This window comes from Pelmatolapia mariae, linkage group LG1 (genome assembly GCF_036321145.2).
Source record: "Pelmatolapia mariae isolate MD_Pm_ZW linkage group LG1, Pm_UMD_F_2, whole genome shotgun sequence".
NCBI lineage: Eukaryota > Metazoa > Chordata > Actinopteri > Cichliformes > Cichlidae > Pelmatolapia > Pelmatolapia mariae.
The window spans coordinates 31,857,941-31,880,559 of NC_086227.1; the positions used below are offsets into that span (position 1 = coordinate 31,857,941).

Consider the following 22,619-nt stretch of genomic DNA (forward strand, 5'->3'; position numbering starts at 1 on the left):
ACAATTCTCTAAATATACTGCAGAAGACTGCAGGCTGAAGAATTTTCTGTGTATGTACTTCCAGTGTGGATCCTTCATTACCTTTGTTAAACCAAAAACCTTCCTGGTGCCACTGGGATGTGCCATTTTCTATCCTAATGGAGGTGCTCCCTAGAGGTTGCGTCTTGCTCTTCAATCTGCACTTCCTGTGTGGTATACTGAACTGCTCTGCTGCGGCACAGTCACCCACCCATATAATAATCCATCTATTTCCAGGGTACTCACGGGGCATTTACCAAAGGGACATAGAGGGCAGCATCTATCAAAGAATTCACCATGTGCATCAGGAAAACCCAGTTACCAGAAAAGCTCATAAGAATAAAAAAGCTCTCATAACTTCGTTGGCTCAGAGTGAATGAATGGACTGCTTCCACTAGCACGGTGAGAGCAGGCATCACTCACTCTGAGTGCCTATAAGTCAATGGTGAAGAACCACTGGTCACCGGCTCCAATTCCTCTTTCTTTCCTTCTTGCTTGTACTAAAAATGGCTTGCAGGCAGACAATGGCAGCTGGTAGGCCGAAGTTCCACAGCAAAGAATGCTACTTTAACTGGTGTTTTAGAAACAAAAGTCAGTGAGAAACTTAATCAATCAGCGCTGCTTGTTTATGTTTATGGGCCTCTAGCAAAAGTCATCAATCATGCTTCTTTTTTTTTTTTGTTCCTTTTTCCATTATATTTTTTGCAAGTATTATGTGCTGAATGGAAACCATGGAAACAAAAGGCAGTGTTATGATAAAAGCTTGCCTGTTGAATATTGTGTGGAAACCTAATTAGAACGCTAAATATAAAAAAGCAACAAAATGAATCAGCAAATTAATTTTAGTCCTATTTTAGTGAATGCTTTTATGAAAATAAATGATGGTTTGAATACATCTGACTGGAGTGCACTACAATTCCCTCACTCTGCGTCTTCTGTAATAAAGTGCTTCTTTAATTCAAAATAACGACTTTGCCTCTTAGTAGTATGCATAAAGAAATTAAAACTTTTTCATGCTCAACAAAGTCTAACAATCCCTGACCCTCATCAAATTGCTTATCAGTACCAGTGCTTCCCACTTAACATTGTGCATAGCTATGTGTTTAGTTTTGTGAAAATGCTATCTGTTGACAGCCACTTGACAGGATGACCCCTGGCTTTTTTGTAAGAGAGGGTGGTGTAGTTTAGGGATAGACATAGAATGTCTGTAAGGGGAAGAAGAGGTATCAGGAGCAGCTGGAGTTCAAACATATTGTGTGGGACATGTGCCTTCCACCAAAACTAATCTAATCAGTCTTTCACTGCTGATAGAGTAAACGTCTGTCTGCTCTGCCGACAAGGGCTGAGCATTTCCTGTCCCAGCCAGTGATGCTGGTTGTCAGCATCTTAGGGTGGGCTGAGCAAAATGTAGGGTCAGACATTGTTAGCTGGTGGTAACATCGCATTGTGGGTGGTGCGGGAGAACTGCAATGGTAGGGGACAGTTCTGATGTTCACTTGAGGGTGGGGGTGGCGAGATGGTTTCTAGCTTTCAGCACATGCCGCTGGAATGCACTATCAGAGCAGGCCCTACATCAGAGTTGTAAGGCACTGGGCGTTGACACAGCAAAGCAAGGTGTGTGGAAACAGCCTGTTTACAAGACTCATCTGGATGGGACAAATCTAAGGGTCAACTAGAGGGGACAATGCAAAACATAGAATAGAAGAATAGAGTGCCTTATAAATATGAGGGCGTAAGCACAACAGGAATTTAACATGAAGTTTTCAAAAGAAAATGCTGCTTTGCTTTCTCTAAGGTTTAGTGAAATGTCTATTCTAACATATGTGTTCTTGTCCGCATGCAACTCTGAGGTCAAAACTATTGAAAGAGACAATAAAGAGTATAGCAAATGTGAATGTAGTGGTCGTGTGTATATGTAGTGTTTGTATGTGTCCGTGTATGTGCTGGCGGAGAGAGTAAATGGCTAAAACAAACAGCTAAAACAACACTGGTGCATGTGTGAGGCCCTTCTTTATCTGAATGGATGACCAACGTTCTAATCCCTGTGCTCTCCTTCTTTATCTGGAGGGAAGGAAGTGATTGGGCCTATCCAAGACACATGGGTCATTGTGATAACTGTGATAACTGTGATAACTGCCAGGCCCAAGGACCTCAAACCAACACCAACCACACCATTGCATATCTCTGGAATTCACACCGATTCATTGAAAATGAATGATCAATGCACATCGAAGCAATGTAGGCCTAATGTGTCACCTTTTGCAACTCGTTTTTATTTTGTTTGATGATGTGATCACAGTTAATAAGTCTCTTAACTGAGAACTAGATAGTGACACATTTTACTACCGCAACAACATTACATGAGCTATAATAATAGCTCTGGGTTTGCAAGTGAAATGAGGTGAAATGAGATATTATGTTTGGTTTCTACCTTGGTTTGTGTAATCTTGAGGAAATCACAGCAACATGCATGCATTACTTATATTTGATCAAATCAGTTTAGAAAATTAGTAAACTTTATTATTGGAGTGTGATGGCATTTCCATTTTAAAAAGGGACTCATAACTGATAGACCACATATCAACAGATGTTTGTTTTTTTGAAGATCAATGGAAGTAACAAAGTTGGTGGTATATTGTGTTACCTGTCTCTCCATGTCTGTCTTTGCTGGTGTCTGTCTGTCAAAGCAGACAGCAGGATCTCTGCCATCTCCCTCCTTCCTTCTTCTGCTTGGCCTTCCTCCTCCACTGCAGCCAGGAAAAGCATAGTCTGGATAAAAAACAGCAGCAGAAGTGGAAATAGGTGGTTCAAAATAGAACTGAATGGAAATATGTGAAACTTCAGTAGAAATGTGAACACTTCAGTAGAAAGTGGACAGGTAGAGAAGCACCATTAAAAAGTGCCTTAAATAACAGTGGTTGTTTAAACCCCACTACAGTGATTTACTCTATTAAATTCTACCCTAAATACTAAACAGAAAACTGCAAAATTGGGTAGAAAGACCTGAAGTGAATCCTGGCGTGCTTGTGCTTCTATCCTTAGTTTAGAAATTGCACAGCTCTGAGCCAAGACTCAATTATACCATCCCTAGGATGACAGCATGCAGTAAGTCTAGTATAAAGTCAGTTTCACATCAGAGGATGGGCAAATTACACCCAATATTAGAGTGTGAGTCAATTAATCACGTCCTGCACAGCACAGTGTAATGTGTGAGTATCCCCCTGTTGAACATGAATTACAGGCTGGCTTAAAGTGTGACGTGGCACATCAGTGCTAATCGGAGACATCCCTGCAAACCTTCGCCTCCAAGTCCTCCACAGCCTCTAAGCTGGTTGAGAAGGAGTCAAATGAAAAAGGATCTGGCAGCCCAAATTAAATGCAGTGCTGTCAGCCACACTCAAATCCCTCTTTCCCCTCACCGTCTCCCTCTTCTTCTCTACCCTTCACAGACTCTCTCCCTCTCTGAATATCCTTAAATGTCTCCCCCCTCCTTTGCCAAGCCTCTGAGAAGTGATGGATCTGTAACTCTGACTGACTCTGACGCCTTGTTAAGAACAGTCTCTTCCTGTCACATCCACCAGTCAAGCACGTTCATTTCTTCCCATTAACAGTCACTCGCTTCCCCAGTCATCCAACCTTCTTTTCAAAAAACCCACTATGTAAGGGAACCTTCATTTTTTCCCCTCTCCCTGTTTTTTAATCCCTTTCTGACAATACACCTGTCTGTCTTAATTCATGTGAAGATACGTTTGATTGTCTCTGTGTGTGTGTGTTTCCAAAGGAGAGGAGTAATATGCTTACTTTCTCTACAGCACACAGGACAGGTGTCAAAACATGTGGTGGTGTGTGACTGATTATACCTGACTCGGAGGAGACACCAAAGATTAAGGTGACCAGGAGGAGGCAGGGCCGGCTGTACTCCCTATGGAAACTGTGCCTTTCAGTTTGGATCAAACCCTGTCCTCCTGGGATGAGTGACAGGCTAAGAAAGTGCCAGAAAGTGTATTCAGACTGTATCACCATCTCAGCTGGTAGACATCACATTGCCATGCTGGCCGTGTAGCACAACGCTGAAGAGAAGTGATTCACAGTTGATCTGAAACTTGCTCTAAGGTGCTTCTAAGCTTGCTTCAACTCTTCCCAAAGCTGACTTTGGATCAAAATGAATAACAGGGAAAGACTGCACATCCATCCATCCTTTTCTGCTTCCAACTACCAGGTGTTGGAGCTTTCATAGGGCCACAGGCAGGGTACACCCTGGACAAGTCCAGCCTATCGTAGCCACATTATTTTCAAAATGCTAAATTATGTTGCATACTCTTTACTCAAGTGAATCTTTGTTTTTTTCACCCAACTCAATAATTCCACTAAACACTACCTAAACAACCTCTGCTTTAGTTGGGGTGTGTATATATTTATGAGTGTGTATCGAAAGCTTCTGTTTGTTCTCTACAAATTTTTGTGAGTACAGTGTAGATTTTTGTGAGTAGAGGTGTGCCTCTTATAATTTAAATCTGTGTTAGCAAGCCTCTTCCCCACAAAAATCTGTGAATGTCTGTTTGCATGGATAACTGTGTGCATGTATGATCTAGTGTTTAGAAGACCCGGTGCTGAGAGAGGCCTTCAGGTTTAGCCCCAGGCTGATCCTCAGGCCATTTAGACACCCTGCTGGTTGTTTACTGGTCAAGCCCAACCTCAGTCAGACTCAGCCAGATCACAGTCCTTTATCTCTGGGTCTGTGTTAGGACTAATCAGCCCCCTCTTTTCTTGTATTTACCCCTTGATGACAGTAGCTGTCCTCAGTCTACACCTCTCTCAGCCTGACGCTGACCACAGATGTCCCCCTGAACCAGGCCACATCACAAGGTGAATGAGAGGACAAGACGTTCCTTGGTACTCTTTTCATTGGTCCCCAGACCCCATATTCAACCCTGTCTATTTTACTAAAGTTAGGCATAAACATTTCCGGGCCTGTGCAGAGGTGGGGAAGATAAACAAACACGCAGCCAAGCTGAGGTGATATTTTGGTTAGTGGAGAGCTAGAGTGATGATAGTGTTCCAAGCGAAGGCTGGCTGGAGGGCAGCCTGGGGCAGCTCACTAACACCTCGAGCCAGGACTGTATCTTAACACCAACAAGCATCTGTCTAGTCTATCACATAAGGGCATGTCACTCATTCAACATAGAATAATACAATAGGAAGATTGTTGCTGCACATAGAGCAATATGATTTAGATCCTTTATAATGCAACAGAGGAGCTGTCAGTGGTCACATAAGAGCTAAGAAGCTGAAAGGCAAGAAGGTTAAAAAAAAGATGCATACAGAACTGAAAGTTTGCACTCCATAAACCAGACCTACTAGCTGACCACCAGAGTGTCTGAGAAACTCTTAACACCCAATGAAAATGCCTTAGCTGACTTTATCCCAGGACTTTCCGGGGACTCCAAGTACTCTTAAGCTCATTGGCACTCTCTTTTAGGGAACCTTTCATGTCTGCAGGCCACAAATGCTTCACTTCCAAAATGAGCTCCCTTATTAACTTGTTTAAAAGACAGAGGTGAATTCTAGCCTCGAACACCATCCAGATGATAACTAGATACCTAAAATAGGAAGGAGGTAAACAAACTCACAAGTAACACTAAACATTCCAGAAATTTGGCTGGTGGCTGGTGTTAATTTGCCACAACAGTGCCTCCCAGCCTAACTGCACCTCTGTCATACTGGCAACCTCCCCATAGGTCTCCTTGCCACTAGCATGTGTAACAGCCCAGCAAAAAGCCAGCAGACTCCCCAGTGTTTCTGTTTGCCAACATCTCACTGTGCCCATATGGAGGCAAGAATGGAGATAACTAGTAATCCATCCTACTGGTTGTGACTGTTAAGCCATCACTGTGGACTTTAAACAAGATCCGGTCTCTATTAAATAGTATTTCTATCATTTCAAAGGCTTTTTTATTGAGTGACTCATATTTGAATACTCCACATGAAAATTAGGAAAATAATTGTTGGTATGGGTCCTCTCCGGGTACAAGATTAGGTTAGGTTATTGTCAATTCTAAATTGACAATAATAGGTATTAGGTAATAATAGGTAATTCTAAATAGGTATTAATAACACTAAATTTGATAAGAGGAAGAGTATGGCTGGATGAAAAAATTAAATATTTTTGTTGATAATTAACAGAAAGTGGTGGAACTCTTGCAAAGCTAAATGTTTCTGTTCAACAGGACAATGAGTCAGAGGTCTGCTAGTTTTAATTCTGAAAATGACTGACTTACAACTGATAATAGTGCCGGGGGAATATACTTGAGAAACATACTAATATTGTATAAAGGACAAAGATCTACCTTTTCAGACACACACAACAACAAGACAGTTTAAAGTCAAAATTCATAATATAAATTTTGCTATATGCCAACATTTCTCCTTTTCATGGATGTAAGTTACGTGTTCTCTTCTGTTCTCTCTCATTTGTCTTCTTTCAGATATTGTCCCCTTCCCTTGTTCATAAAAAAGTGTTTCTTTTTTTTATTGTCAGTTTCTCTTGGAAGCCTCATCACTTTGACGCAAGTTATTTTAAAAAATGCATTAACATCAACGGCTCACACACGCACACACACAAACCACACAAACACACACACTTCCTTTTCTCTCAGCTGTTTAATTTTTACTGTCCCCTTCCCACACCAAATCCAGCATAGCACTCCCGTTGCATGGTTAACACATTAGCAAATATCTCAGGTTTTAAGATTTAACCCTTTTCTCCACATCTCCAGAAACTCCATGGACTTTTGTGACAGTTTAAGTTCAGCTGCTCTGACACCTGATTTCATAGGCCCTAGAAATGAGAGTATGACAGACTTTCATCTTCCTCCCTACTCTAATACAAGAAACCAATATCACTTTGACCGCTGATGGAAAAAGGCATTGAGCACCTTGCTCACAGGAATGGATAGTTTCTGGTCTCAGATGTATACAACTGGGGAGCTGTGATCCTGGCAGGGCTTGTTCCAGTCTGGACAAGGGATCTGTGTATGTTTGCTGCATGCCACCGGCGAGTTACTTTGCACTGGAGGGGACTCTCCACCGGTGGAAAAATTATATTAGCCAAGGAAGAAATAAGCCACATTCACTTTCCTGTGACATCACATTCAAAGTCATAAAAACTGTGTGTGTGCGTTAGTATGTGTGTGTATGTTGGTTTTTTTTCTTGCTTTGTGCCTACCATCACACGATTACAGATGGCTCAAAATTGAGGCATACCTGAAATGAAATTTACTCAGTTTCCATTACATAAGATCGGTTGATAGGGTGTGTGTGTGTGTGTGTGTGTGTGTGTGTGTGTGTGTGTGTGTGTGTGTGTGCGTGCGTGCGCGCGCGCGCGCGCTTCTGTGAGAGTGAGAGAGAAGAATGAAGGGTGTCAACACTGTTGATCGGGGTTGCCAGTGAATAAAATGAGAAATGTTTTATGAAAATGTTCACTCAAGAATAATTTAAGGAAGTCTTTATTTTGTATATTTATGTCTTTTTAAATCATCTGAGCAACTGTTAACGGTTTATACAATTGAAACATTCAGACTAGCGGATTCAAGGCTTGAAATTTACCCCTAATAAATTATTTTAAATCCTTTTGCAGACCTATAACAATAAAAAAGACTGATATATTGCACCTTTTGTTTTCTATACAGTACACATTATGACTACCGCAATTTATTTTCTATGCCAAGATCTCTAAAACATTCAACTGAAACCTTAACAAGATTTATTTTTTTGATAAAACAAGATATTTCCCGCTTTGTGTGTGTGTTCTCGCAATCTCCGTGGTGACAGAAACCTAGGCCTTTCTGCCAGATTGACCTTTGCAAGGTCGCAGCTACCATCAATTATAGCAGCCAGTAAAATGGGGTTTGCTACACACAGCAGATTATATGGAGTGTAAAACATTAGAAAAATGTGTCTGAAACATCAGAGTAGCATGTCTGAAGTGACAAAGGGTGAGTGGGAATAGAGCCAGTCCCAAAAAGGGAAGACCCCTGACAAGTGGTTTTGTTTGAAGGCATTGTAACACAGTCAAGTGGGCAGGGATGCTTTCTATGGGCCCACGGCAGTCCATCTTATGGACAGAATACAAGCAGGATGGAAGGACATATGCTTTGCACAGGGTCAAATGAAGCAGAACTCTCGGGCTTTTGTGGTGATCTCTTTTGGTGGCAAGAAGAAAAGCAAATCTGTTGTCAAGTTGTAGCCCAATGGGCCCACAAATATCACATAAAAATTCACCGGCCTGTTTTTGGGGGTTTTTTTTTGCAAGGCTTTTGTCTTTGACCCATGGTAAGGAGTGTCCGTCCAGTTGGCCTTAATGGCTAAACCACATAGTTCTTAGTCTGAATGAGCTCTCCAGCACACTGTGGCAGGGGCTACACACGCACTTGTGAAAACGGCACACCGGCCTGGCTAGAACGCATAATCCATCCATCACAAGAAAGCTTTGAGAGGCGCTTTGACTAATTCAGGACAATGAAGACAGAGCTGGACAGAGATATTTGCGATGAGCGTGACACTCAAGCACCTTCTGTTCTGTTGAAACCCCCTTTCTCTCTTTCAGTATATGAAAGCTGAGTCTAGATTCTAGCTAGATAGCAGATTGTGATCGGCACCTCACTCTCCTGCCAGTAAAAAGCTTTTTGCTGACTGGGGCCAAAGCCAGCCTTTCTAAGCCCTGAAGTAACAGCGTTACACACAGCACCATACTTCAAGTCTTCAAAAATGCTAAACCAATAAAAAGGATTTCCATCCATCTAAACATGCTCACATAGAAGAATTTTGTTTGAGAGGGGGAATATGCCTGCAGGGGCTGAAATGTTCTGCTAACAAAGTTTTGATTGAGTAAGAGAAGTCTGAACACTAGTGATTCTTCAGTTTCTGAATCTGCCTGAAACTGAACAGGGCTTCTTATATGTCCAGTCTGACATCAAATTTGAATTACTGGTAGATGTATAGTGAAACAATGACTGTATCTTAAGTAGAACAGATTAAGATCTACAAAATTATAGGTCACTGCCATAAAATACAATTTAAGTGTTAGGTCTGTATAGTATCAGCCATGAAGGAAAGTTAGTTTTACACATGCCAGTTTTTTTTTTCAATGTAATGGGTAATCAATAAATTCACTTTTGCATCACTGTCTGTAAATAACCTGTCTGCATGTATTCTGCTTCATTCTTATACATAAGAGTGGTACTGCACATGCCTTAAACAATTCTATACATACCACATGGCTATACAGTAATCGAAAATGGCAAACACATAGAGCAGCGACATATAAGTAGATTATTGACTTGCATACTCTATAAGACTCTGTCTACTTCAAGCTGGCAGGAAAGTCAAAGACACCGTAGGAGCTTTTACATTCAACAATTTATGTTCAATAAAGCACCTATGCTCTTAAAAACTGTGGACTACACTGATATCATCTAATTAAGTAAAGGGAATTAAAAATGCACCTATCGTGTTCCTAATTATTGCCATGAATCGCAAATCTATTTTACATTGTATTCAGATATCAAAAGGCAGTCAAGTTCAAACTTCTTTTTTATGACATTTGTGTTTGCTTTTTGGTTGTATTTTTGGTTTAATCTTTCAACAAAGTGGCCCTCGTTGATCAGCGGCCAACCATTATTGCACATGTTGTGTGTTGAACCTTTTGATCAGCATTTGAAAACAGCCCCAGAGGACTTTTTAAAACAATCTGTTCTTTCAAATGCATTGCCATCAACTGGCAGCAGTGAAAAGGGAAAAAAAAATACAGACTGGATCTAATATGTGTTTTTTCTGATTATTGCTATGGTCATTTATAGCTAAAGAAGTCATTTTAAAACTGCCAAACGTCTACAATGTTTAAATTATTTTGGGTTTTGGAAAATGAATATGCAAAAATTACTTCTAATATGTATTTAAAAAAATACATTCTAAACATGCTTAATTTTCTTTTTTTACATATTTAGTATATCTTCCCTCCCATTGTGTTATGCGTGTATGTGTATGTGTGATTACGCCTCACCCAGGGAGGCTGATTAGAGTGGCTAAAGGGTGTTTATGAGACAGTTAGCCGGGAGGAGATGCCACCCTGCCGCTCTCACCCAAATAAAAGAGCCATTTATTACATCCAACATGACCCTCTCATTACACACAAATAGGAATTAATGAGTGCTATATCGGGCACTCCCAGCAGAGCGAGGCAGGGCCCACTAAAGGACTAGCTTTAATTACACTGTCCTACATCTCACCCATTTAACACCACCCATCAGATCACTCTATCTGCAAGGGAAGGGTAGCAGGGTGGAAGATTAGTGTTACCTAAGAGGATGGCCAATGAATGTAAAACAGGATCGATAGTTAAATCACACACAAAAAAGCTACCTGTTACCACCGGTACACTTTTAGGCTGTTTAATACAAAAACACACATCTCAGGTTTTCTCTACTAGGATATCCTCTTCATACTGAACATGGCAGTTTTGAAAGGTGCACAGTAAAGCACTTCCCAAAATGCTCCCAGGACTTACGTGGCCTTTTCCAGTTTCCAGCATCAGCTTTTCATTTGTCTGATTTACTTTAACTCACAGATCCTGATACCAACTTCACTGTTTACCTTTATAACTTTCTTCCTCAGACATCAGGAAAAGTCACAACCACCCTGTCTTATTTTTTCCCCCTTGCTCCACTTCCCTAAACCACCTCCATCTTCACTCCCCCCCCAAAAAATTATACAATTATCATCCACAATCTTTTCCCATATTTTCTCCTTTTCTTTGCGTTTCTTCAAGCGAATCAGGCAATTTTACAGCGTCTTCCCACCAGAATCATATCATTCTCTCCACCCTCTCCACACATATTGTTTTTAAACAGGACTGTTTATTTTAAAACCCAGATTGCTGCTCCAAACATGATGGCTGCTCCAGTGATTTTGAAGAATTAGCGAGGTACCAAGGTATTAAATACTTGTTATTTTCCTGTACTAGTTGCACACTTAAACAAAGGAAGTGATCATGGATTAAATTTCCACCACTTCTGATCCTTTACATTTAAGCTTGCTTTGGAGATGAAAAAAAAAATACTGTTATCTGAAACTTTTTTAATTTATTGCATGAACAGTGTATATCAGCTTAATTCCGTAGTTTTTGACCCCGCTTGTGTGTCATAATAACAAATAACAGACTGCTATGTCATAACCTAAAGACGACATGTTCCATTTTTGTTCTTAGTTAGGGTCTTAGGGGATTTTTTTTTTCCATTGTTCACATTGAGGATCCATAGTTGGGGTGGGCCATTTTCATTTTCATTAATTGGTTTCATTTATTGTTTCACAATGTGTGGGCGATATAAAGCCCCCTGAGACTCTGATTAGAGACTGTACAAATAAATGTGAAATGAATTTGAGCTGACGTGTAGATAAACAATAATAAGGATATCAACCACATGACCTGATGAGGATCTAGATTCAGATTTAAATGATTTTATTAAAAGTGTGTGCACAAAGTTCAGAGTATGAGAACTCTATTTTTGTTCTCTGCAGCTTACAGAGCTCAGCACCACATTGCAATATGCATGCTGCTATTTCTGAGTGCGGCGAAGATTGTACAAGCTGTCTTCATATATTCAATATTCAAAAAGATTAATATTTTCCTAAAACTACATAAATTGAACAATTTTTTTTCTTTGCTTTTTACAAATCAGAGTGTTTTCTTGTGTTTGTGCCAATATCTTTTACTAAACCATTTTGACATGATTGCCTGCAAGAGTAAACAATTACACCTGAATCAAAGTGCTGGAATAATTTTATGTCAGGTGCTAGTTAGTAGTGATGTCTATAACAGATTGGGGGTTTCAGTGAGATGCTCTGAAATCTCTTTCATCTTTTTAAACTTTCTTTCCCATCAAGGCACTTTTCAACAAATACACAGTCCCTCGCTGCATCTCTCCCTCGCCCTCTCTCTCGCTCTGTTGGTATGACACATGAAGCTGGGCCCTGCAGCCAACCCCAGCGTCCGCACTGAATGCGATTAAGCTGAGCAGTGATTAATCTGGGCTGCCCCATAATTCCTCTTTACCACTTTAATGGATGTTATCTCCCCTCCTCTGAAGGCTTATCTTGCTGATCAGGGCCAAGGATGAAGAGAGGAAGAGGAGGGGGTGGCTATGAGTAGAAGGAGAGAAATCAAACCAAATCCATACAGAGGTAAGTAAATGAATAAGAAAGTAAATAAATAAGTAAATAAATAAATGTGGGGATTGAGGGAGCTGCTAAGCGGATAAGGCAGATCAGTCTCTGTAAAGTGCTCATTTGTTTTCTAAGAAGACGAGACAAGCCGCCTTCAGAGCCCACTGATACAGTAAAAACACTGTCAACATCACAATTCACAGACAAACAAAATAAATTATCCAAACTGCTGTCAATAAAACTCTCCATCCCCGCATTGTAAAGATGGGGCGTGCACAATACTGTTGCTGACAGTCATCGGTACAATGACAAAAAAAAAAAAAAGCGCCATTGTTTCATTTGCAGCTTCCACATTGTCACGTACGCAAGTCCTTGTAATAAATTCCAATTTTAGTCATCCACATTCCTGAAGCAAGTTTACTCAGGTCAGCTTTATGAAGCTTCCCACCTCAAGAAGACTACAATGAGCTACCTATATCCTATTTTTGGGAAATAATTACGCATATAAATGAGGACTCATAATCAGTTTAAACTGGGATTCATCAAACAGTGAGCTGCATTCAGATTTGGTTCACTGTCACACACTAATATGTTGTGAAACACTATGAACTTTGACAACAAGATTGCAGCTCCATGCAGACATTTTACCACACCTGTGTGTTTGCCACTTTTATTCTTCTATATAACATTAAAAATATCTGAATATTGCATTACATAATAGCAACTTTGAAATATATTCAGGAATAAAAAATGAAAAACTGTAGCAATAGTCGCCATTTCGGATATCACCACAAAGCTTTTTAAAAACTTTTCTAAATGGACACCAGCGTATTTTTAAGTATGTGTGTATATCAATGTCTGTCCTAGTGTTTTTTGTCCTTCAGTGTCTGTGTTCATGTATATAAATGCGAGTGTATGAGCCTAGCAAAAGACTGACAAGGTTAAACCTGTTCAAAGCTCTTTTTTTCCCCGCTTCGGCTTACAGCGATGCTGCAGCGAGATTCTGTCATAGACAAACCTCTGTGGGATTCCATTCAATACTACTGTACATCTTTAGGTACAAAGCTGCGGGCTGCATTGGCTCCAGGTAACATAAACGCTCCCTTCAAGCCACCGCGTATCTGCCCATGAAAATTCTCTAAAGGGGTTTAAGCATTTACGCAGAAACACTATCAGGCACTGCCGAAAATTCAGCTTACCCTGTTGAATAGGGACTTCAAAGAGAATTGCAAAATACCTTTCCACCACTACATTTCTCCCCACTCTTTTTCCTCACTCTCTCCATGTGTGTCTTCCTGCTTCTTTTCATTTTATATTTCCAAACACAAGCTGCTGCATGATGTAAAATGTATTATCAGCCATATATTTCCTCTTTAAATGAATAATAACAATAATCTCTGAGTAATTTCTCTTTTATACAGCTCCATTTTAAATAGGGCAAAGCAAGCAAGCTTATATACAGCTGCAGGTAAACAACGCCAAGCAATTATGAACGTGTGGATTAGGCCTCTACTCTATGTTGTGCGATAAGGAGAAACAGCTGCTACTATCCAGGTAACAGCACATATTGACTGTCAATGAAGGATAAACTACTGTGCAGCTGCACATTTACTTCCTTCGCACACACTGCGGCCACACTGCACCCCCCACACACACAGACACGCGGACAGAAACATACAAATAAATCTGAAGCCATACACGCAGACACACATTTCGCACACGCTCTATCTGTGCGTAAGAACCGCACAGAATTGAATATAATAAACGTATAAGCCTATTTACGTAGTGTGGAGCTTTAAATGCAAAACAATATGATGCATAAACCCAGTGTGATTTAATGTAAGAGATAATAAATGGCTTCATAATGAGCAATAAAAATGGTCTTTAAGCAGTTTACTGCTTAGTTCACACTTATAATTAATCTGGGTTCCATGTGTGCATATAAAGTGGATATAAAACTCTGCCTAACTGTGCAAGTTAAGCGGCAAGCAAAAGAGAAAAATTACTGCTGGTAAACATCTGCAACGTGATTCAGCTTTAGCCCCTAGCTTTTTAAAATATACTGCCTTTTTCTCTCACCTGGACCAGCACGGCAAGCTCTCCAAATAATGCATTACAAAAAATTGCTCCCTAAAATTATTTACGGCGTAACGCACAACAGAAACCATAACATTTATAATGTTTTACAAAGCCATCAAATAAGTGGAGAGGGGATTAATTGCCCCGGGCCGACCTTAAAATAATTATTTTGAGCGGTGCAACTCTAAACTCCAATGAAATTGATACACTTTGATAATTAGATTCTTGGCACTGACCCGCTGAAGTCAATAAAGGTTATTAAGGCCAATTGCTGTCTAAACGCATTACGGGCAGAGTAAACTGTCCGTCGGAGGCCCCTGCTACTTCAGCGCCAATATGATAATCCATTCTCCGTCCTGGGGGTTTCTTCCCTAGCGCCTGTGTCTCCACTCTGCCATACAAAACCAGATTGGATTCGCTTAACCTTTCCAGGACTTTGATCAAATGAGCTCACACAGCAATAACATTTACATTGACCCCTCCACTCTTGCTCCCCCCACACGCACACACACTACCAGCAGTTTTTTTTTCTACCTCCCCCTCTCCCGCATCCCTCATTCTCCAACCCCTCCTCAGCACGTTTGCTCAATAACCTAATCAGCTACTGATGGCGACCAGGCCAGGTTCTGTATGATTGCAGTGCAGCCCTCCTCGGCTGCCCAGATTGTTTCCAAAGACTGCTATTACAGTGAGGGGAGAAAAAGAAATGGTCGCCAAGCGCATCTCGGCTCATAAGCATACACATGCATGCAAAAGCCAGCCTCCATTATAAATCAAAGAAAGCAAATTTTGTGACACAGGGAGGAAAAAAAAGAGAGTATATATATATATATATATATATATATGCACATACTGTATGTGTGTGACCAAACCATTGAAAAACAGGGACTGACAGGCTGGGTGAACGGTGCAGAGGAAGACATGGCCCCGATACCACTTCCTGTTTTGTACATCTTGAAGTATACAAATGTATTCAACTGAATGGATCCCGTTTATTATGAAAGCAGATTAATTTCCTTGATATGTGTTGAAAAGATTTCCATCTACAAGGCTCGTTCTTCTGTCAAATGAGGGAGAAAGTGTGAGAAAGAGAGAAATACAGCAAGGTAGCGGGAGCGAGAGAGAACAAGAGAAAGAAAGAAAGGGAGAGAGACAGAGAGAGAAGACGGAGTGCATTGAAATCTCTTTGCATCCGGTGGCTTTTGAAGTTGTGAGATGAGCAGCCACAGAAGTCAGGAAAGTGACAAATTAGGGAAAAAGCTGTACTGTGCAAGCAGAGCTGCTAAATCAATTAAAGTCATGCCGAGTGCATACATTAACATCAATGGCTCACACATACACGCAAACACACACACACACACACACACACACGCACACAGGACAGGGAAAAAAGATATGCTCGTGGGCTCGCTGTCGCTTCTCCCCCACAGCGAAAAGAGAAAAGATAAAAAATACCACACCGGTATTTAAAATATTCTGCATAAAGCCAAGACTCTCTGTCTATTGTCACTCAGATGGAAGATATTCATTGTTGCTAGTTTAAGGAAATGTCACTATTGTATGATAGCCATGATAGCAGAGTCCTGGGGGAACACAAGGCTGCGAGCCAGGTCTAAACGGACTTCGGCACCCTGGATCACAGGGGAATGTAAAACCTTTAAGTTAATGCTGCCGAAACAACCTTTTACCTTACGTACAGCCACACCTTCCCACATACACACATAATATAGTTTTGCTGTTCATTCACATAGCCATGCTTGAAGATTATTCAAGAGCCGGATTCTTTGTTTCTATCAAGGAACCACATGAATTCATGAGGCACCAAAAAGAGTGGACTTGTTTTGTTTCGGGTCTTTATTTATTTATTTATGTATTTTATCAGAATGTCATTCAAATGGAAGGATGAGCATTTGCATGACAACAGGCTGAGGAGCAGAGAGGGAGCCCCAGGGAGAGACAGTATCCATAAACAGGAGCTAGTCACCCCATATTGCAATATTCTTCATACAGACTAACAAACGCATACATAGCCCAGCGCATCCCACGACAGTGTGTGCTAAATATGACAATAAAGAGGGGAAGGCTGGCTGTTTGTATTGCTGTTTTAGCAGGATAAAACAATGCGCTGCTTTATTGCTCAGCACAGTGTATAAAACAATACAGTGTCATTTTATAAACCCTATTTAAAGAGACATATATTTGCTATTCTAAAACACCCATGGTAATATCAAATTTGACAAAAATAATCCTGTATTAATATATACTCTGCAGGCAAGAGAAAAATCTAAGTAAATAAATGGTAAACAGCGTCTGCACACAGTAGGTCACTTGTATTTCACTAAATTATACTATGCTGTCAATTGCCAGCTTCAAAGTGTAAAATATATGCAATAAAGAAATGTGAGGGGAACCCACATAATTTAAATAACTCAAAGTAATTTAGAGAAATGTGTTTTAATCTAACGGCAGAAAAGCCACAGCTTTCAAAACCACCGAAAGGAAAATCTATAAGTCACATCTATAAAGTGCTTTTCATCAGCATATCAGAGGTCGATGCATGTATGTAAATATTGCTGGCAAGAGCAATAATGTTGTCTTTCATCACAATAGTGAATCATTACCTTTATGCATTCACTAGTGTATTATTTTTTGCAAGGGTTCTATATGCATTCCTGCAGAAGACATACTTGCTTTTGTGTGATGTGACACTGTGATTAATTAAATTTTGTGCCAAAGTATTTAATCTGTAAAATTCATGTTCTAATAAACTCGTGTTAATGTAATTTGTGATATTTATAATACCTATGCATTTATTGTTACACATGTATTATTACCTTATTTTAATTATTGCATTTTGTTGATTTAGCTTTTTATATTTTTTCTAAAAACAACTTTTTTTCCCCCCCACATTGCATAAAATCTGACATTAAGTTCCAACGACATGGCGGAAATCCACATTTGGTCACACATATTTTTTTCTAAAATGCATAGTGGACATGGTTCACTTGCCCATTAGAGAGACATGGAGACACAGGAACAGAGAGGGAGAAAGACCTCACATTTCACTGATGCCCTTTTCTAAACACAGGTCCAAATCACACACTTCATCTGGGCACGGAGGTAAAGCTCTAGATGAGTTTAGCCCCTGTCTACTAACACCCCCACCCACCCTCTGCCAGGCTGTTCAGCTGTGTGAGAGAGAGGAGGAAAGAGAGACTATGACTAGAGCTGAGCAGCAGCGGCACTGTTCTCCTCCAGCTCCAGTCTTTATCCCCGCCTGAGCATTAGATGTGATTACTGCTCAGCGCTCGACACTGACAGAGACAGAGAGCTCCCAGAGACAGCAGGAGTGGGTGAGAGACATAAAGAGACAGAGAGCGAGGGAGAGCACAGAGGAAAAGAGGAGCACAGCTCTCTCGTTCCCTGCGATGCTGCTACAGTGATACAAGAGTGCCCCCTGCTGCTTCTGGTGTCTGGGTGTTAAACACACACACACACATATACATACATGTGCACGCACTCTTTGAAATCCAGCTATGAGAGTGGGACTGCATAGAACTTGTGGGGGTATACCAAAAGCGAGACCAAGCATATGACTGTGTGGCTTTGCGCGCTGTGTGTCTACAGTGTGAGTATGTCTGCGGCACACAGAGAATTTACAGAACAGAGCTGTGACTAAGGTGACTTAATTATGAGTCTGACATTACTAAGTGATTCCTTTACAGTGGTGTCTAACTAATAGCTACGCACCCACGTTCCGCTCCCATAAAAATTCTGTGAGGCTACGATTAAACACTTGACACATCCTTAATAGTGTGGCATGGTAAGAAGATAGACAATATACCATGTAATTTTAAACACACCCTCTCTAGTGAGGGGTATTATTGGACAGCAGATCACTTGTGTAGTTTGTGTAAGAAGCACAAGTAGAGGCGTGTTGAGCATTTAGTTGAAAGACTTATTTTTGTGTGACAGACTTACTACACTAGCAAAGAAACTCCTCATATTTTGGATAAATGCTCTCATTTTTATTTGTATTCCTATATTTTGAGGGTATTACCTATAAAGCAATAGTAGTAGTGTTTTAATATACATTATAACATATTTTTAATATAAGGAAAATACTTAAACTAAACCTACTAACTGTTTTCATCTATGTCCCAGAAAAGAAATATCATGAGTGTAAAACCTAGAAAGCTAAACTCGCACAAAAAGATTTTATGGTAAACAGCCTACAAACTTAAATTGAGATTTTATTTAACCATCAAAGTCTTAGTAAGTAATCTGTGTGACAATGAGTTGATGCCAAATGCAGTAAAAGTCGGGAAACCAGAGAGCAAAGCTGTCATGTGACTAGCAGTGTGTCTAAGCAGTCTCACCATGGTCTCCATGAGCTTCCAGTCCTTCTCCAGCTGCTCCATCGGTCTGGTCCACCAGCTGCAGAACCGAGCATAACGCTGGCCCTGAAACCAGTACTGCCGCAGCCACTCAAACTCCACCTTCACACACAAATACACGTAAAACAAAAACGTTGTTCAGAGAGACAACTTTCATCTGATGTTTACATAGATTATATATGCATTCCTTTCCCTGTTCTTTTCACTAAGTACATCTCTAAGTAGAACACTGACTTTTCTGTTTAGATACATTTACTTGTCAGAGTGTGAAATTATATGAATGCTTTTACAAATACAAAAAAAAATTCTTAGTCCCTTGTAAGAAATTAAATTGGACATGATTTTGTACTGGAAGAAAATGACACATTCCCTTGAAATCATACTTGCTAATTCCATCTTTGAATTGTTGCACATTCTGTTTGTCACAAAATAGTTTCAAAGCACGTTCACTCATTTTTGACACGTAAATAAAAAAACATCCTACCACAAATAGTACAAACATTGGTCATGTCTTTAAGTACAATCACACCCTCAAAACAATTTAGACACAAACAAGCCTACTGTATGTCTGCTCACACACACACACCCCTTCCATTGAGCACACCTGAAAACTCCGCCCTCTCCTTCCTTTCCTCATTCTCTTCCCTCCATCCCCTCCTCTCCTGCTCCGTCTGGAGATGACAGTCTTTACTGCCAAGCCGCTCCCCTCTCCTCCGCTGGGAGTGTTTTTGTTTCCTGCTCTTTTGAAGTGCTGATTTAATCCTCGCACGGATGCTTCACGTAGCCAGGTGTAGCCTTTCTATTTCCAAGTGTGTCTTTCCGTGTTTGTGTGTTCGTACCTGAACTGTATGCGCATCAGTGCATTTGTGCCCTTGCAAGTATCTGTCTGCATAAATGCGTGAGCGTCTTTGTTAATGCGTATACAATCGCCAACGTAAATGTGAATGTCAAAGATTGCCCCAACTGCCACCAACGTAAATGTGAGACGCTGAGCTTCCCTCCCCCAAAACATTCTACAAAGCATCATCCACTGAAAACAATGCACGCTCCATTTCATGTTGACGTAGACAACTGTACAACACAAAACGTAGTTTCATACAATGGAAACGCATATAAAATAGCACGACGAGAGCCATTGTTCCTTTTCTGAAAAGTAGTTTGTTTATTGTTCTTCTAACAGAGCATTAGGCAAGCAGAGCTCTTTTACAGCTATGAACAGTCATCGAAAACAAGTTTAAAGCACATTTATTCCAGCTGAGCGCTCCCATGAAATAAAACTATAATTTGGGTGATCCAAAATTGTCATCCAACTTTGACAAATTACGTTCATATATATAACTACGCTGCACTGACTAAAAAGTCACGGAGACCCATCTTCCGTTTGAGTTTTATTTTGAGCGACATCCACTGTAACTTTCTCTCTAGCACAAAAGTTTGAACAGGCCTGCAACTGAGCAAAAGACTGTCAGAAAATATGGCATAAAGTTTTGTCTCAAAGTATATTCGCAATTAGAATCAAGAAATATGAATTATACTTGTACTGCATTGTTAAACCTGCAAGTGTATCACAGGCAAAAGCAAGTATAGATTCAGCAAGAACTTTCCTGTCCTGTCTTCACACCTCACAGTGTTGGAATCCATATAACTTCCACAATCCAACATTTATAGTAACTTATATAAGGATTTACCAGCTGTCGTGAAAAAGGAGAGTTGATTATCTTCAATCTTTAGTTCTAATTTTTCACTCTTGAAACTCTTAGATTTTCCCATCTTTGAGTGCAGCAATTCAACAAACACTTTAAATTACGAAGCTTCGTAAGAGTCATGTGACCAAGAGTCACATGACTCTTACATTAAACTAACTTTATTAGAAGTAGCAGCATTAACATGGATTATATGTGTCTAAAGGATGTTTCCCTAAACTGAGTTTGTTTTTACAACAACAAAAAAAACTAATAGTTCCCAATATCCTGAACTCTTCTAATAAGGGCCACTGAAAAGTTTGAACACTGAACTTAAAACATCCTGCAATTGGTGACATTTTTTAGTGGTTACTGCTCTGCAAAATGAGGCAAGACATCTTCCATACAGTCGCCCAAAAACAAAGGGCAAAAATTATTTACACAAACAACTTGAGAGGATTCTGTCCTGGAAAAAGGCTCTGATCACAGTGGGGATGACATGCAAGGACTGGGGCATGTCAGGGAGAATACACAGCCAGTGGCACTGCTCAGCAGCCTCTCAGTCACTCCATACAACCCACCCTTCAAAGAAATGTCATCCTTTATGGTCCCTTCAACACAATCCAAATCCACTCCCCTTCGATCACTACAGCTCAAACACACAACAAAGCCACACGAGCCGATATCGGACGTCCTTTTCACACAGTCTGTCCATCCTTCTATCCCTCTGATTGTCTGCCTGTCCTTTAGTGAGAAGAAACCAACCTGTGTCTCCACTTTGAGCTGACATGGCTGCCAGTCCCCCGCTGCGCAGGCCAGAGGAAGCCACAAAGCACGCCATCTAAAGCTACTGAGGAGTGCTGGCTATGTGGCATTTGGAGGCTAGCTACCCAGCAGAGAGTAACCAAGTAGGGAACTATGACTAAATGCCACCTATTCAGGTAGACAGATCGAAAGTGTGTGCGAAAGAGAGAGTGGTTGTTAGGCCTAGTTTTTCTATGAGATGGCGTGGGGGAGTGAGAGGGGAGTTAGTGACTCCCCTGAGGCAGTCGCTGTCATCTGTCCAGGTGATGGACACACCAACTACACATTAGCTGCACATTAGTTGACCGGCCTCCCACCATGGCAACTCTGGAGTTAAAGCCAAGTAGCCCCTTTTTTCCCCCGATTTAATGAGGAACATTTTTTTTTCCACACCTTCACAGTAGTCCCTGAGCGGGTCCAATCAATTTCTGGGCTGGGCCCTGAGGTGAGAACTGATGAGAGTGTGATCGATCCCACTCTGCCGTCCTCTGTTTACCTTTCCTGATCTCCCCCACATATAAGCCTGGTTACCGGTGAGCAACTAGGAACGCAATTTACACTCATCACACATTTGCCAGAGTAGTCGCACACAATCTAGGTTATAACGCACAGATTGCCATATATGTTTTACTTTCACCCTACAGGTAGAAAAAAAAAAAAAAAAAAAAACTTAGGAATGGTCAGGTTTTCTAAAATGACTACTCATAAATTATAGAGGCTTTTTCTCATAACATTCTATCTTCAAAATAGTGTTTGTCACTTCTTTCCTCTCAGACTAAAGATAAAAGAAATAGTCATCTTCGAATCCTAAAATCTGTTCATGTTAATCGTCTGGTCGCAGCATTTTTGTACAACTTGAAGGCCTGAAAGAGACGATTTGTCCAAGCTGGTAAATCGTAATACAATTGATCATAGAACTTTTGTTTGAAACCTTTGTAATTTTTCAGTTAAGTACAGGGCTTAAATTAACAAACGATTCTTTTAATTGACATTTTACACACTGTCCCAAATTTTTTGAAAGCAGGGTTTTAAACGAATAAATGATATACTCAAAAAATAAAACAAAAGCTAAAGCCTAAATCATGTCATTGCAAAATTCAGAAATGGTCAAAAATGTTGCCTTTTATGGATAGATTTATTTTATTAATGTAGTATTTTTTTAATAAAACCAAAGCACAGAGAAATTAAATAACCCATTAAATCAACCAATACGATGAATAATTAGAAACAATGTTAACAAGCAGTAAAGGTAACGCAAGTAAAAATAACAGCAGAGATAAAAAGTACAAACCACAATAAACTGATCTGTTACAAAAAATTGATTTGAGTACTTATTAATAAGATTACTTTGACATTCTCATTGTAAGCCCTTTTAAGAAAGGTGTTTCAAAGCAAAGCCAACACTGAAGCAGCCTGTGGA

The 22,619-nt window shown here is 40.3% G+C and overlaps 1 protein-coding gene across 2 annotated transcripts in view; it reads right to left on the minus strand.

Annotated features, from left to right (window-relative positions):
- fto (FTO alpha-ketoglutarate dependent dioxygenase) overlaps positions 1–22,619 on the minus strand; it is a 113,575-nt gene that overhangs the window by 58,859 nt on the left and 32,097 nt on the right. For both annotated transcript variants that reach the window (XM_063478933.1, XM_063478941.1), the window contains exons 7-8: positions 18,696–18,815; positions 2,663–2,787 (exon numbers count right to left, since the gene is read on the minus strand). In XM_063478933.1, coding sequence (XP_063335003.1) covers positions 2,663–2,787; positions 18,696–18,815 — 245 coding nt within the window. The remainder of the gene's footprint in view (positions 1–2,662; positions 2,788–18,695; positions 18,816–22,619) is intronic.